Source organism: Cyprinus carpio, chromosome B1 (assembly GCF_018340385.1).
Source record: "Cyprinus carpio isolate SPL01 chromosome B1, ASM1834038v1, whole genome shotgun sequence".
NCBI classification, from domain to species: Eukaryota; Metazoa; Chordata; class Actinopteri; order Cypriniformes; family Cyprinidae; genus Cyprinus; species Cyprinus carpio.
Genome location: NC_056597.1, coordinates 2,122,744 through 2,139,741, shown reverse-complemented (window position 1 = coordinate 2,139,741; position 16,998 = coordinate 2,122,744). Strand labels below are relative to the sequence as shown.

Sequence of the window (16,998 nt, the reverse complement as noted above, 5' to 3'; positions counted from 1 at the left end):
GAATCCTGAAAAAAATGTATCAAAACATTGATAATAAGGAGCAATATTTATTTAGCATCAAATCAGCATGAATGATGGATTTCTGAAGGATCATGTGACACCGAAGATTGGAGTAATGGCTGCTGAAAATTAAGCTTTTCCATCACAGGAATAAATTAAATTATTAATAAATAAATATATTAAAATATAAATTATTTTGAACTATAATAACGTTTCAGAATATGTCTCTTTTTACTGTACAATATGTTTGATCAAATAAATGCAGCCTTGGTGAGCACAAGAGACTTTCAAAAACATTGAATTCAAAAACTTTACAGTAAGTAAATCAAATATGAATCAAATTAAAGACATGGCATCTAAAATCAGACATGTTATCTAAAAACATCTCTCTTTGATAGCAATAAGCCACAAAATTACTTGACTTGTGATGAGTGAGTGGAGGAAATCAGAAATCCCTCTAATGCTGTCTACTCCAGCAAAATGTTTTGCAAGTGCCAAGCACATCAGATCAGGTTGTACTGAAAGTCGCCTGTGCGTTTACGAGTTCTGAAATGGGCAAACTGGTGAAATTGCCCTAATTCATATTCATAAAGAAAACTGTTCGGCTGGCATCACTGCAGTTAGTGGCCAGACACAGCCGTAAGGGATGTTCACTCAGATAAATATTTCAGCAAAAATCATCATTTAAAGATGAGATGCTGAATGTGGCATATGAATAAGTGGTGGTCACTCAAGCACAAAGTCTCACCAGACCACAGAATTAGGTCACACTCATTTAAAAACTAGAAATGAATCGAAGGGAGGGAGGGAGAGAGGGAGGTAGAAGAATACTATTTTACCGCATATCCTGTTAACCTGAGCCAACAGTGGAGATCTAAATAAGGGCGTAGGGATCCTAATGCTGGGAAAACATGGCCGTGCCACTTTTAGAACATTCATCCCCCCACTTTTTGGCGGATAATCAGTGCTTTTCATGCCTTAATGTGTCCCCCACACTTGCAAAAATTTTCTACGCCTCCATATAAAGACCATGGTAGAGAGGAGCATAAATTAAGGTGTTGTCATGGCAGATGGTTGGTGAAATCAGTGCCAGGCTGGTAAGAGCAAAAATATAGCACAAAGAGTATGTCTGCGTGGCCTAATCCCAGCACACATGAATTGAAATTCCTAAAATATTTATAATCCTATTTGGTTTCTGCATTCTCCAGCATATGGTATCTGTTCTTTAAAGAGGGAGCATGTCTGACTGTGTTGGTGGCCTGGAACACACACACATATACACACACTCTAACAGCGATGCTTCCACTCCTGCTGGGCTGTTGAGGTGATTTCAGTATAGCAGAGATGAAGATTTTAATAATTCAGCTCTGGGTTGTCAGTCACCCCTTGAGGTTCCAAATGTTCCATGGCCAATGAGCCCGTTCTGAATGTGATGATCAACCAAACACCAGAACATAATGTGAACATTCCTTCCTGGAACTTAAACGTGTTTTGATCTTAGTTGGAGAGAGTTGGAGTTCAATTTTATCTGAAAATCTCTCTCTTGCTCTCTTTTTCTGTGTAGGTGCTGGCTAAGGTTGGATACTTACTTTATCTGGAGTTTCATTGGGCCTGCTACTCTCATCATCATGGTGAGTTTAACACACACAAACACACACACACACACTGGGGGTTTAGAGAATGATAGAGCAAAGCCAATTCCACACTGGCGCACACCCACACACCCACACGGGGGGTGCAGATAATGGTCTGCCGAGGGCATTTTCCCAATTACGGGAAAGTCACAGTCACCCCACCAGACAAGCTGAGCATCCCCATTGCTATACTGTATATAGAGAAAGAGGGAGCATGTGTGTGTGTGTGTGGAAGTTAGGTTTGCTTTATCTTGATTGTTTTTTATATATATTTCTGATTTTTTACTAGCGTTCTCATTTGGGATGTACAGAAATTTTGTGAGAAAGTGGCTGAAATCTCAGCTGAAACACTTCTTTAAGAACAAGTCAGACAACCAAATTTTTTAAAGATTTTTTTTTTTTTTTTTGACTTTATTAGTAAAGAGATGCACAAAATTTGGACAAAATTTTTTAAACATTTATGCAGTTTACATTTGTTTTTTTTTTCTAATTATGTACACACAATGTGTGACGTAATCCAAACACCATTATAATAATTAAAAAATAATAATAATTAAAACCAAAAAATATATGTATATAGATGTTTGGAATAGGCAATATTACATTTATCAACAGTGATAGATTAATAAATGCTGTTCTACACAGTTATTAATTTATTTAATTATTATTGTTTTTGGTTTTTTTTCCCCAAAGGCTCGTTATTTATTTTAATTATTTTAATTTAAAATTAGCATTTCCAGATTCATTGGTTCCATAATTTTCAGTTTTGTCCAAGAATGTTCATTTTGGTGCATCACTAGTTCCCATGATAAAATTGTGATTTTCAGGCTTATAAAAGCATGGAGAAAGGTGAATCCTCCGTTGAGCTATATTGTATTATTTTATTCATTTAAATCTGTTCATTCCAAAGATACATTTCTGTTATACAAGTGAGAATATGTTCAGTAAGGATTTCATAAATCACAAATGAATTGCAAAGTCCTCTTTCATAGTTTTAAATAGTTGTTGCATTTGTATCATGCATTTATTGTTTTGTGTTGCAGCTAAATGTTATTTTCCTGGGCATTGCACTATATAAGATGTTTCACCACACAGCGATTCTCAAGCCTGACTCTGGTTGCCTGGACAACATCAAGTAAGGCATTTATTCTGTGTTTCAATGTGTGTGTACTTTATTGCTTTTCTTGCTTACACTGCGACTGTCTTTACTTTCACTAAACACACAATTGTCCTTTAATTCTGAACTGTTCCTTAGAGGTGTTTAAATGAGAAGAATGTTCTACTGCCTGTCTAAAGTTAGATGAAGTTTAAAGTGTCTTTTATCTGTCATTTTCTCCTTGATGTTTAAGTTCTCATGGGACCGAATCAGTAATGATTAAAAAAAAAAACTTCACACAAATCGCATTCCCTATGCTATTTATTTAAATTAAGTCAGCATCATTGTTAAGAGCTAGGAGACTTGGGGCTGGCATATCAGGGTGTACTGATACACAGCCAGTAATGTGGGGGATCAGAAAGTGTGTAATGCACAGTGTGTAGCATGTCTCCTCTATACACTACAGCCCACTGGCAGACACTACATACTGAATCTAGGTTAGTTAGCATATTTCAGTAATTGACTATTCTTTTTGATGTTCAGAACACATGCAGAGGAGTCACTGTTTAAAACTGTGACCCAAATGCGGAAGTTCTGCACAAATATTCATGTTATACAACTGTTACAGTACTCTTATTTGATTGGACAAGTGGCATTCCAGAAACACTGATATTTAGTACAACAGCAGTGGGACTTTCCAAACTGTCAATTTGTACATTAGTGTTAGGGATTTTCAGGTTACATCGATGTGCTATTTTAATGGTTCAAAACTCTGATTCATTTTGAGTGAGTCACTGAATCATTTACTGTGCTCAACCAAATTGTTAAAAAGCACTGATTAATTCAAGAATGTTTGAGTATTATATTTTAGTATTATTCATGTACTATTATGGTGCTGATTTTATTTAACTATTTGTTTTGAATTGACAACTGAAACAAACCTAGTACTGCTCACAGCCATGCAACGGATGATTCTGCTTTGGCTTCTTTGGAACTTTTTTCATGGGAGAACAAAGTTACTAAATATTTACTTCTACAGTTAACACTTAAAAAAAACTGATAATAACTGTTATAAAACTGTATAATTAAGTTTGCAAAGCTTTATTGTAAACAGCTATAGTACCACCAAAAGTATTTTGATCTTTTAGCCACACTTAAAAATTTACAAATGTCAGTACATTAAATAAAAAAAACCCTGTTCTGTGCCAATGTCATTTAAACACCTCTAATGACAATTCAATTTTAATGTGTAACTACATATTAGTATTAATACATATATATTTTGAGGTCAGTAAGATTTTTGTCATTGTTTTTGAAAGAAGCCTTACCAAGTCTGCTTATATTTGATCATAAACAGACAAAACCGTTGTGAAATGTTGTTACAATTTAAAATAACAGTTTTGTGGTGCATTTCTGTGATGCATTTTTTTTCAGGATTTCGATGAATATAAAAGTTCAAAAGTACTGAATTTATTTGAAATAGAAACATTTTGTAACAGTGTAAATGTCCTTACTGTCACTTTTGAGCAATTGAATTTGTCCTTGGTGGATAAAAGTACACATTTCTTTCAGATAAAACCAAAAATCTTACTGACCTCAAAGTTTGAATGGTGGTGTGTGTGTGTATATCTCTGTCTTTATAAATATATTTGTATATTATTCCCACACAGTGGGATAAACTCAGGTTTTTGTGTCTATGGCAACTGTGCACTCTCATACAGTATACCTAACAGAAAAGCTTTTCTTCTCAGTATACAGTACATACTATAGCCCTATTGCCATTATCTAACCCTAACCTTACTACTATTAGTCTCTTTGTCACCAAATCAGTAACAGAAAAAAAGACTTTTTAATGAGCTGAGAGAAATGCCTCTGCTAGCACAGGATACAAGATGGCCGATTTAATAAAGTAAAAGTTAAGTTAGAAAATCTGGCCCAGTCAAAAATGTAGCCTCAGCACAAATTTCCATCCAAAGTTCTGAAGCTGCCGTGCATAAAATGGATTATCTGGACTCCTGCAAGGCTATTGGCTACTGAGAGCTTAACCCCACCCACCATCACAGCTCTCACTTTGTCAAAAGGTGCAAGGGCTCCGTAACGTACTTGCAGTTTGGCTTTTGTTGATTTTTTTTTCGTCTTAAACCATCACGTTCCATCCCCCAATATGTACATTTATGTCAACTGAGAAAATTCAACCATATTTCACCATCATTATCATAAGTAGAAGTTTTCATTTTATTTGTTTGTGTTTTCGATTTCTTGAGTTTGTTTTGTTTTATTTATGATATTTATGAATCATTCATCAGCCTCATCTGTCTTGTTTTCTTTGTTGTTTCCTTTTCCATCCTTTTTTTCTGTTTTACATTTCAGCATTCTGTTGAGGCATGGCTTGTTATGGATAGTCACTGGTAAGGGTCTCCAGCCAATCAGAGTGCCAGTTCTGTGAATCACGCATTCTGATTGGAGTGTATAGCTGTGTAGTACCTCCACTGTTTGATTGATTCTCTGAATGTTAAAATGATTTAAGTGATTCATCAATTCTCCAGTGTGGCTCTTTGAAATGAACGATGTAATTATAATTCTTCATGAGTGCGTGTTCTCTCTCTGCATCAGTCCCGAGTTGGTTCAAAATCAATATTTCTGTCTGTCTGTCTGTCAGTCATTCCATCTTGATCCACCATTATTTATTTATTATTATTGTCTCTGATGGAAACAATAATTCATATTTACTGTCTCTCTGCATATCGTCTCAAAAGTTTTTCCCTGTCTTTCTATACATCTGTCTCTCTCTTTCTCTGTCTCATACTTTCTAATGATCTTATTTCAGTGCCAAACATTAGCCTGTCACATTAGCGCAGTTCACAGTATAAATGGGTTGCAAGCTTATTATGTGAGTCTAAGTGTGTGTGTGTGTGTGTGTGTGTGTGTGTGTGTGTGTGTGTGTGTGTATGTATATGTGTGTGTGAATGACCCCAAAGACTAAATTACATCACTAAATGAGTGTGAGGCTCAGTGCTAAGTACAGACTAGTAGACATTATGGCTGGAGCCAGCCTGACATTTGACTGCTGTAGAATAAAGTCTTTCTCTGAGACAGTTTATAACCTGATCCTACTATTGTCAAACTGAGGAAACAGATACAGTCCTATAAAATAACATAACATTTTAATATACTTAGATAATATAAACTAGCTGAGGTCATACATGTGTTGAGTGTGTGTGAGTGAGAGTTATGCACTTGATCTGTTTAATTTATCTTTATCTCTCTCTCTCTCTCTCTTAGGTCCTGGGTTATAGGTGCCATAGCTCTGCTGTGTCTGCTAGGGCTGACCTGGGCATTTGGGCTGATGTATATCAATGAGAGTACAGTCATCATGGCCTACCTCTTCACCATCTTTAACTCGCTGCAGGGAATGTTCATCTTCATATTTCACTGCATCCTGCAGAAGAAGGTGACACACACAAACGCAAATTCACATAAGTGTGCTTCTTCAATTAGTGGCACTTTTGACTACTTGTTTGAAAACTTAAACCTTTTCAAGCTGTTTGTTATGAATTTATCACATAAGATCATGGCCTTGATTCGAGCTTGGATTAATCGAGTGGGTTTTTTATGTTGTGTGTGATGCTAATGCAATTTGTCAGTTTTTAGCGAAAAACAAGTTTGCTATTAGTGAATAAGTTTAAACTTAAATAATTGTTTCTTAATTCTCAAATACTAATAAAAATGGAAATTGTACCTACTGAAGCTACTCTCAGATCAGAGTGTAAGAAGAATATTAAAAATTATTTTAAATAAGAATCCTGAAAAAAAAAAATCATGTGACACTGAAGACTGGATTAATGGCTGCCAAAAAATCAGCTTTGTCATCACAGGAATAAATTAAATGTATAAATATATTAAAATAGAAAACAGTTATTTTAAATTATAATATTCTTTTATAATATGACTTTTTTTTTTACTTTTTTTTTATCAAATAAATGTAGCCTTTGTGTGCACAAAATTAGAGTCATGATGAAAATCAAATACATTTTAATCTGTCCTCTAAAGCTAGAAAGATTATTTTTAAAATCATCCTAGCTGACAGAAAAATTTCCCTAATTTGAAGAATCATCCATGTATGTTATGCAAACATCTGCAGTATTGCAATCACGTGCATATACGCATTCTGAGGCTCAATTGACCTCTTTCCTGGGCATTTTACTAAGGGTTTACTGGCCTCTCATTAGTAATGATCCCATTAATCAACCGTTCTTTCACATGCATGCTCAATTAGAGACCCTCAGCTCATCAGATTTCTTTAGCTCATGATAGATTATAAACCTTTTAATTATCCGGAGGATTGCTTCCAGAGTCATTTAGCATGAAAATGCTCATATACACATTACACTGCTGCATTTTAGCTGTAAAGGGAAACAGATATTGTTTCAAGAAAAAGAACATGTGTATGTGTGAATATTTCTATCATGTATTGACAGACAGAAAGATTGGACTGTTGTGGAATTTGATTATGTATTCCGCTAACCAACCTTTCATATTAAATAGATGTATGTGCAGGCAACTTCTAATCCTAAAGTGGATGATTTTAGAGATTTTAGAGATTTTTGGCTAATCTACCCATCTACCTAATGGATCTGAACACTATATATATATATATATATATATATATATATATATATATATATTCTCTCAAAGCCTCACAATGAGCTGTTTTTACAAGACGAGGGACTGATCTAGGCTTATTTGGGTTTTGTGGAGACAGCAGTGATTTAAATCAAAAGCTGTAAGTCCTGTTTTGTTGAGGTCTTTGAGGAGTTGGGTGTGCAGTCATCCATAGAGATGGAGGAATAAAACCATTGGATTTTATTTGGCCGATCTTTGAGAGTTTTCTTTCAACAGCTGTGCAAACAATAACATAGTGTCCATATTAACAACATTAAAAAGCAATTATAGCTGTGTTATTGCTGATACAACGGGGAATTTTGCACTGATATTGGTCATTATTGTTATTATGTCTAGATTTTTGGCTGGAGCAATACAAGTTTTGGTCCTTGTTGTTTGAGAATTGAGGTAAAGGTTGTGATGTTGAATGTATGTGTGTTTTTCCTGATTAAGATTACAGCGTTAGGAAGTTCATCCAGCATGCTAACTATTGAAGTCATGTAAGTGATATGAGGGTTCTGCAATGCCACGAAATTTCACTTTGCCGTTTACAAGCACGCGCTTGCACAGACACACTATAACCTGTAGGAACTAAGATGAACCCAGTAAACTCTTTAACACAAGGAATGGCCAATCGATTAAAAAAATAATCTAATTACAAGAAATGCTGACTAATTAATCAAATCACAATTAATCACATACTTTAACATTTGCTAAGGAAATCTCCCAAGTGAAGGCTAATGTAACTATCAAGTAGAAAACAACTTTTTCCTTAAAGCTTAATCATTACTTTTAATAATGAAAACCATTTTAAAATAATGATAAGATACAAATATATAATAATTACAAGATACAAATATCATTAATTATTAATGCATATATATCATTGCGTTTTGGCAAGTCATATCACAATACATTTTACAACCTGAACTAACATCAAAAAATATTAAAAGGAATTTGATTTCAGAACTTGAAAACATGCTTGTCATAGAAGAGGTGTCATTATATGTATGAATTGCGTATGTACTTTTGAATATTTTAATAGATTCAAAATTTCTTCAGTTTATGTCTCAGCTGTTTAATCGTTTTGTCTTCATAAAAATAAAAACCTGTAAATAAAAGCAGGTGAATGTGAGAGAATGCATATAGACACATACAATATATATATATATATATATAAAATTTGTACAAAATACTATAATTATATCTGCAAATTAAAGAGAGTTAACTACAACATTCCACCCCCCTCTCCAAAGAAAAAGAGCAACAACCTTGGTTTACCAAACTGTGTATGTGTGTGTGTGTGTTTGCAGGTGCGTAAGGAATATGGCCGATGTCTCCGCACACACTGCTGCAGTGGGAAGAGTGTGGAGTCAACCATCTCCACTTCAACAAAGACCAGTACAGCCCGCACACCTGGACGCTATTCCACCAACTCACAGGTAACACACACACACCTGCAGGGGATCTTCCAAAACCATCTCAAGTGATTTTTCTAGGCCAATGGCTGGTCAATGCAGTCATCAGCTTGTTATTTCTTTGCACAGAAAGCACTTTAGCTCTGGCGTTTTCTTATACATGGATGAATACCATCTCACATGACCCGATTTCCCATTCAGCCTTATTTTAAATGGTGCACTCAGCAGTCTGCTCACCTCGCTATTCGTGAATATAATCAGAAAGGTTTTCAATGCTGTATTCCAATTAGCCATTAGCCATAGTACAGTGCCGATAACTGTAGACAAAAAAGGAAAACAAAACCATCCTCACTGATCGAATGTCTGTATTATGTGTGATATAAGATACTAGATACAGTATAAAATAAGTTATCTGCATTACACTACCTTTGATGCATAATACAATTTCTTTGTTTGCTTTCTCTGGATGCTGCTTTCCTTTCGGTTAGAAACTGAACATCGACCCCCTCTTTTTCTCTGTTGTCAGAGTCGTATTCGTAGGATGTGGAATGACACTGTCAGGAAGCAGTCAGAGTCATCTTTCATCACCGCTGATATGAACAGCTCAGCGACTCTCAACAGAGGTAAAGCCAAACACACACACACAAACACAAACATGCCCCCATGTGTACACATGTACACAGTATTCATACACATACATATTGACAGAAACTGTACATACATAAACACACACACACATACACTCAAAATAAATCTGAAAAGTGGAACAGAAACCAGTGTTCATTTGATTCCTATAGGTTCAGTCTGACCAACGAGATTAGCCATACACAGAAAAATAATATACCCTGAAAACCGAGATTATGTTTCTTCAACTACGGCCACTTATTTGTTGCATGGGTAATATTTTAGTATTAACACTTTGGCCTTCATCATTTATTTTTGCTTCTTAAATGCACGTATAAAAGTATAAAAACTAAAGTATAAAAGTATACATTTGCAAAGTATAACATTTTATTATTTTACCCTTGTCCTTAAGCCAGACTTTTAATCTTAATAATTAGTATTTTATATATGTCATAAAATATGAGTCATCGCATTTTAAAAACTATGAAAATCTAAGTAAAGAATTGCATAAAGATACAGTAAACCATTTCAATATTCATTTTATGTGACAGCTGTTCATTCCTATCATAACCAATATTTTTACTACTAATAAACGTAGTAGTTAAAAAAGTGCACTAGTTTACCAAGGATACAAATTTGTCAGTGAAGAGCATGCTTGAATATGAGATGTGAAGGAAACAAAGATGAAATGGTGAATATAAATAGAATACTTCTAGTGTGTGTCATTTCCAATCAAGCTGCAATTTTGTTGTTTTGAACAAAAATGCGTGTGTGTTTAGGATATAAATATATTTTATAGGATATAAAAAAACAGGATATATATATAAAAAAAGGTTGCAATTTTCATTTCCATCATCACAGTTAGTTACACCATAGAATGCTGTTTGTTAGTTATTGTTAGTTGTTAGTAGTGTTTTAAAAGTGTTCCCAAGGCCAGAAGTGCTCATGGATAAAGAATCGAATGAGTGTGTTTGTTTAATGAGAGAAAGAGAAAAAAACCTGCTGAAAAATCTGGAACGCAACAGGAAAGCCCTCCAACTTTCTGACCCTGGAGTCCAAATGGATCAGACATCTGTGTATGTGCTCATGTTCTGCTCATTCTCAAACACTGCCTGACTCTGTTATGTCCAAGCACTAATATGATTTGCTCCTCCGAGCTCCTTTGTCTTCTTCGTCTTGTGTAAACAAGAATGTGAGCCATTAAAAGTCTTCCAGCGACATCAGAGCTGAAGCCATGGAAAACCGCTCCCAATCAAGTCACACTGGCAGAACACAAATACCAAACATCAACAGCTGTCCAACATAAACATCATCTATGCTGAGTTCTGCACTGATGTTACTCTCCACATGGGAGGTTTTACATTCCTGTCCACCCGAACTAACACGTTTAAAGCTGTTTAAACACAAGTTTACTGACTCCTTGTCTGCATCATTCTGACTGTTTATTGTACATCTTTTTTCTGTCTCTTTGTTGCTCCTTCCTTCTGTCTTCTCTCAACTTAATGCTTCCATATCTGTCTCTCGTTCTTTCTCTCCTTCTGTCTCTGTTTGTGGGTGTTGTAGGTACCATGGCTAACCATCTCATCTCCAATGCTTTGTTACGTCCTCATGGCACTAATCCTTATAACACACTACTGGGAGAGTCTGCTGTGTACAATAACCCTACTGCCAACATGTTCAACACGCAAGGTTTGCCTCTCACATACACATTTACACAAATGTACGCAGTTTTTGGATGGTACTATGAAATTTACATGACAAGGAGATGTGAGGCAAAATATTCACACTGCATTCACACTGTATTTCCATACAATGAAAGTGAATCAGCAAAGAGTGTCAAGCTAAAATTTTGCTAAAGTTTGTCTTTTGTTTATATGAGTTTTTGTTTATACAAGTTTTTAGTATTGTTTTTATTATTATTATTATTAATAAATCATTTAGATTTATATACATTTTTATAAATATAATTTTATATAAATGTATTTTTAATTAAATATCTTACACACAAACATATGGTGTATTTCCAGAAAAAAAAAAAAAAACTGAAATAACTTTAAAATACATTTATTTTCAAAAATTCCTTAATTAGCTATAAACCTCTAATTTGCCCCAAACTTTGATTTATTCATTATTTATTTATAAAGCTGTCAGAAAACAATATGGTGGTGGTTATAGTAATTTTAATATATAAGAAAATGAAAATGTAAAAAAAAATTGTATTCTACATATCAGTCAATAAATAGGACTAATTTATCAAATGTAATGTTATTTTTAAAAATTATTTTATTTATAATAATTATATATTGTTGGACTGGCCTATTCAAAATTGATCTATTGTGTACCCTATTTATTTGAATTGGGACACAAATGATAATATTCTAAATTGTATCCAACACAGATTTACCAGAAAAATAAATTATATAAAGTGTTTGTTTACCATGGTGTGTGAAATACGAAATTTCTAGAATAATACTAAAATACTAAAAAAGTTGGTTTATTTCATATAGTGATTATATAGGTATATTTTAACATTAATTATTACATTATCTCATGTTTCCTGAAATACTCCAAATGCTGAGTATATTAGAATACATCCTTATAGGTAGTTCATTTTGGAAAAATGTATTAAAAGAAAAAAAAACTTCACAGCGGTAAATTTCTTTGATATCCATTCTATTTTAATTCAGCTTCCTTAAATTCTAATTTGAAAGACTATTCTGCATCCTGTCCGTTACCTTGGGAAATATAAAATGCATTAATATTCTAATGGTACTCATACACACTCAAGACGGTTCAGAGTTAGCATTGATATCCTACATACATACTTCCTGTGTCTGTTTAATGAGCTTGTTTATGTTGTTTCTATGTCCATCTGTTCTGTTCAATAATTTGGGGGTATAAGAACATTTCAGCCTAGCATCTGTCCTAAACTCAGCAGGTTAGCATTCAGTCACTAATGCCTGTCACACTCTGAGCTGAATATAATATTTCTTTCTCTCTCTCTGTGGACATGTTCCATAAGCATTTATGTATGTAATCATTCTCTCTCTCTCTCTCTCTCTCTCTCTCTCTCTCTCTCTCTCTCCTTTCACGCGGGTCTGCAGCCTCCTACAGAGATTCAAGTATGATTCATTTACTTTCACAACAGCTCCACGTTTATAATATATTCTCCTCTGCTTCTCTCTTCTTTAATCTTCTCCTCTTCCTCATCCCTCCTGTTCCCTGCTCTTCTCTCTTCTGTTAAATCCGAATCCCTCCTATTTTCATCTTTTTCTTATTTGATAAAAGTTAATATCCTATTTGATATCATCTTTCATGAAGCATACATGAATTGATTCATATTACCATCAATCATAAATACTGTAAATATAAGATTTTTTGGTCACACTTTATTTTAAGGTCCAATTCTTGCTATGAACAAACCATTAACTATGACTTTAGCCTCAATAAACGCCTAATTTGTTGCTTATTAATATTTTGTAAGGTAGCTGTTATGTTTAGGTATTGGGTAGGATAAGGACTGTAGAATATTGAAGTACCAGCTAATATCTTAATAATAGGCATGCTAATAAGCAACTAGTTAATAGTGAGAATTGGTCCCTATACTAAAGTGTTACCAATTTGTGTGTGTGTGTGTGTGTACCAAAATTTTGTAAACGAGGTTCTGTTGTCATTTTCGTTTCAGAAGGCATTCTCAACAACGCACGGGACTCCAGCGTAATGGATACGCTGCCACTTAACGGTAATCACGGCAACAGCTATGGTGTGGCAGCAGGTGATTACCTTACCTATAGTTCTCGCGGCAGCGAGCCTCCAACTACGCTTGAGAAGAAGATCCTGAAAGAGCTGACGGCAAATTACGCTCCGTCGTACCTCAACACCCAGGACCGACAGGGAAAAGTCCACCAGGGCACCTTGACCAATAAACTCAACAACCACCTGGCCAACGGAGGGGTTGCGGGATCATCATCTATGGCCAAAGACGACGTCATGGTGCTCGACAACCCCGGAGCATTTCACCGACATGATGATGGGGGCGGTTTAAGCCTGGAGCTCATTAGGGAGGAGTCACAAGCGCCGCTCCTCCCACCGAGGCCACCCCCTACGGAAAACCACGCCCCCTTGCACACGTTTTCAGCTCACCGGCGCCTGCCACAGGAGAACAGCGAGAGCTTCTTCCCGCTGCTTCCCAATGACACGCATACACACTCCTCACACACACACACTCCCCGCACACACACACACTCCCCCCTCAGAGACTCGCTCTATACCAGCATGCCCACGCTCACTGACCTCCCACATGGCACTGACGACCTCATCAACGGTCTGCACGATGATGAAGACGATGAGGATGACGACGGCGAGGAAGAAGAGGGCAGCGAACTGCACCTGGCCAACGGCAAAGGGGTTGTAATGGAGGCAGATGATGTATACTATAAAAGCATGCCGAACCTGGGCTCCAGGAACCACATACAGGAACTAGAGAGTTATTACCAGATGGGACGCGGAGGCAGTGACGGGTTCATCGCTCCACCTGAGAAAGAAGACTCATCGCCTGAAGAACAGCCACCAGACCCCTCACAGCTGGTCACCAGCCTATAGACACCGACACACATGTATGTGTATGTGTGTGTGAGTGTGACACAATGGACAAGGCATGGGATACACTACCTACTGCACTGATAGAGAGACTGATTCCAGATAGCCCCCCGATTCCAATACATACGAGTATCCTGTCACCAAAATCCTGCTCCAGTTAGAACCAGTAACCAGAAACTAGTAACCCATTCCTATGCTAGAACAAGGACTACCGTGTGTAGGCAGGTCTTGTGGACTTTTTTCTCTTCAGTCTCCTAGAAAGCCGATCTGCTGAGTAAAACTCTTTACGGATCGTCAATTCGGAGACGTGAACAAACTTTTGCTCCCTGGATCATTTGCATAGATCTCCTTCATCCGATGGCTGTCTGATTCTCCTCAAAACTCACCACGGACTGTGGAACAGACTGCAGAAAAAATAGCTGCCATTTTAGATGACCTTGTATGATAATGAGACTTTGAACTCTTCTGTCGTACTGAACTGCATTACCCACAGCTCTCTAGAAGACTTCTCTATGATTCTCTGCTGCACACATTCCTTCTCGTTTAGCACCATTTCTGAGCGTGAAATCACAAAAGGCGCATCTATTCTTGAAGACTGAGGACGCATCTTGTTTTCTTACGTTTATTTTTCTGTAATAATCTCAGTTATGGGAAAGGTAATCTTCACTAATTACAAAGAAATGGAACTGTTTTCCATGTAAAATGTACAGATTCCCCGATATTGCAAATGATCGTATGCGTTTCATGTTTTTTGACATATTTTGCCCCTGGTATGTGTTTTTGTAGACTAGTCCAATCCTGCAATGCTGTGCTGATCCTCCAAAATACTATCCCTGATAACACACAGCACAAACACGCTCACCTATCTACATACACACTCTCGTTTGGAAGGATGACTGTGGCAACACTTTGTCATTCTAATTCGCACTGTGTCGATGATAACCAAGAGACTCTGGGGAAATGACTGTTGTGTGATTGACCGTTATTGCAGATGGGATCCCAAGGATGCTGGAATGTTGTCATATCATGAGTTCTAGAACGTTTACCCTTCAACACTCCATTTTTTTGTGTGTAAGAGCAGAAATCGTACTTTGGATGCAGGTTGAAGAATTCTAGCTTATTGCAATTCCAGTCACATGTGTTGACACAGCTAAAATTGTTCTCAGGCTAAAAGATGGTCTATTATTTTGATGATTTCACATATCGAGTTGTGTTTTTAGGAGCTTGATCAAGAAGAGTAAGAAAGGCTAGCGGGATTTGAATTGGAACAAGTCCAATAAAAGTGTGAACTGGGGAATCATGATTACGAATCATGTATGGAGCATGTCTAAACATAAAGTAACCATGTAAAAGAGCAGACTAGAAGGATAGGACTTGGTTTGGAAGATGGAAACAACCTTGTAAAGGTGGGTTTCTGAAACTACTGTTTACTTGTTCTCAAACTGAGACTCCCTGTAGCTTGCACATCTATCCCTTGTTAACCCACCCTGAGAAAATTGACTGCATATTTATTCCTGTGATTCAGTCTTGTTTTTTTATTTTTTATTTTTTAACAGATCAGAAATGTAGGATCCTAGAGAGCATCGGCAAAAGAATCGGATCGGCACTGAGACCGTTTTTATTGTTATTATCATCAATATTATTATTATTACAATATCAATGAAATTATTATTTATTCTTTTCATATGCATTCTAAACTGAATGAACTCATAACTAATATTTGTTGTAACAGTGAAAGTTGTTTGCCAACAAATAAAATGACTGAATTAATATTTACAATATTTCACAAGGGAGAGGTGTGAATTTCTGCTTCTTCTTCTTTTTTTTTTTTTTTTTGCTTTTTAATTGGGGTTTTCAATTATAGAGCGACACTTTCAACAGGACGAGGAATGGTCATGACTCCTCTGGGCAGTTTTTCAGGGAAGGATTGTCATGGAGTAAATTGTACTGTGGATTGTGATTCTCTGTTGAAAATCCTTTTGGACTAGACTTAATCTCTGTCTGGGAAACCAGCCGGAAGACTTTAACAGTCAGTCGTTCTATACTGACCCAGTTTCGGTACCGGCACCAATCAAACGAGCATGGTACCAATTAATTATGCACATCTGAGAAGAGCGCCAGTCCAAACAGTGTAATTACGACCTATTGATTTTCATGTCTTTCCATGCAAACAGACACACGTCCGTCTGCAAACACGCCCAAATGTCAGACAGCCTGCGCGTGTGAGTGTGTCTGTGAGAGCTCGCTCTGCCAAATGTTACCACTTTCATGAATATTTATAGGCCGTTTTGACAGGCACTTGAGCATTTTGAAAGGAAGGAAGGATGCAGCTTTCACCTCCAAGCAGACTATATAGATCAATACTCCATATCTGTGTGTGTGTTCTGTAGCGAGCCAGTGAAATTGAAAAGTTGGTTTTTGAAGTAGATACCACCCAACTGATGTGTGCGTGTCTGTGTGTGTGTTCTGTAGCGAGCCAGTGAAATTGAAAAGTTGGTTTTTGAAGAAAAAAACTGTTCACCATTCAAACTTTTAACCAACCACACTTATACCCTAGATGCCACCCAACTGAGAAGAAAACTACACCGTAAAAAAAAATCAATATTTTTTATTGTGGTTGCCAGAAAGATTTTTTATTATTATTATTTTTATTATTAAACTACAAATACTGTAAACACATTTACAGAACAAACTGTACATTTTAAAATGACTGATCGTTTTACTAGATAAGACAGTTATTCCTCACCTGGGATCATGTAGAGCCCTTTGAAGCTGCACTGAAACTGCAGTTTGGACCTTCAACCCGTTGGCTCCCACTGAAGTCCCATACATGGAGAAAAATCCTGGAATGTTTTCCTCAAAAACTTTCATTTCTTTACGACTGAAGAAAGAATTACATGGGAATAAGTATATTATCAGGAAGTTTTTATTGTGGAAGTGAACTAATCCTTTAAAATATACTGAC

The 16,998-nt window shown here is 36.2% G+C and overlaps 1 protein-coding gene across 7 annotated transcripts in view; it reads left to right on the top strand.

Annotated features, from left to right (window-relative positions):
• Positions 1-15,814, top strand: part of LOC109092981 (adhesion G protein-coupled receptor L3-like) — a 95,392-nt gene extending 79,578 nt beyond the window's left edge. For 2 of the 7 annotated variants that reach the window (XM_042716194.1, XM_042716195.1), the window contains exons 17-24: positions 1,565-1,631; positions 2,678-2,769; positions 6,013-6,181; positions 8,706-8,834; positions 9,337-9,433; positions 10,998-11,123; positions 12,539-12,556; positions 13,120-15,814. In XM_042716194.1, the coding sequence (XP_042572128.1) occupies positions 1,565-1,631; positions 2,678-2,769; positions 6,013-6,181; positions 8,706-8,834; positions 9,337-9,433; positions 10,998-11,123; positions 12,539-12,556; positions 13,120-14,036 (1,615 nt within the window). In that variant the 3' untranslated portion in view covers positions 14,037-15,814. The remainder of the gene's footprint in view (positions 1-1,564; positions 1,632-2,677; positions 2,770-6,012; positions 6,182-8,705; positions 8,835-9,336; positions 9,434-10,997; positions 11,124-12,538; positions 12,557-13,119) is intronic. The other 5 variants (XM_042716196.1, XM_042716199.1, XM_042716198.1 and 2 more) reach the window with 5 other exon arrangements.
• The last annotated feature ends 1,184 nt before the right edge of the window (positions 15,815-16,998 follow it).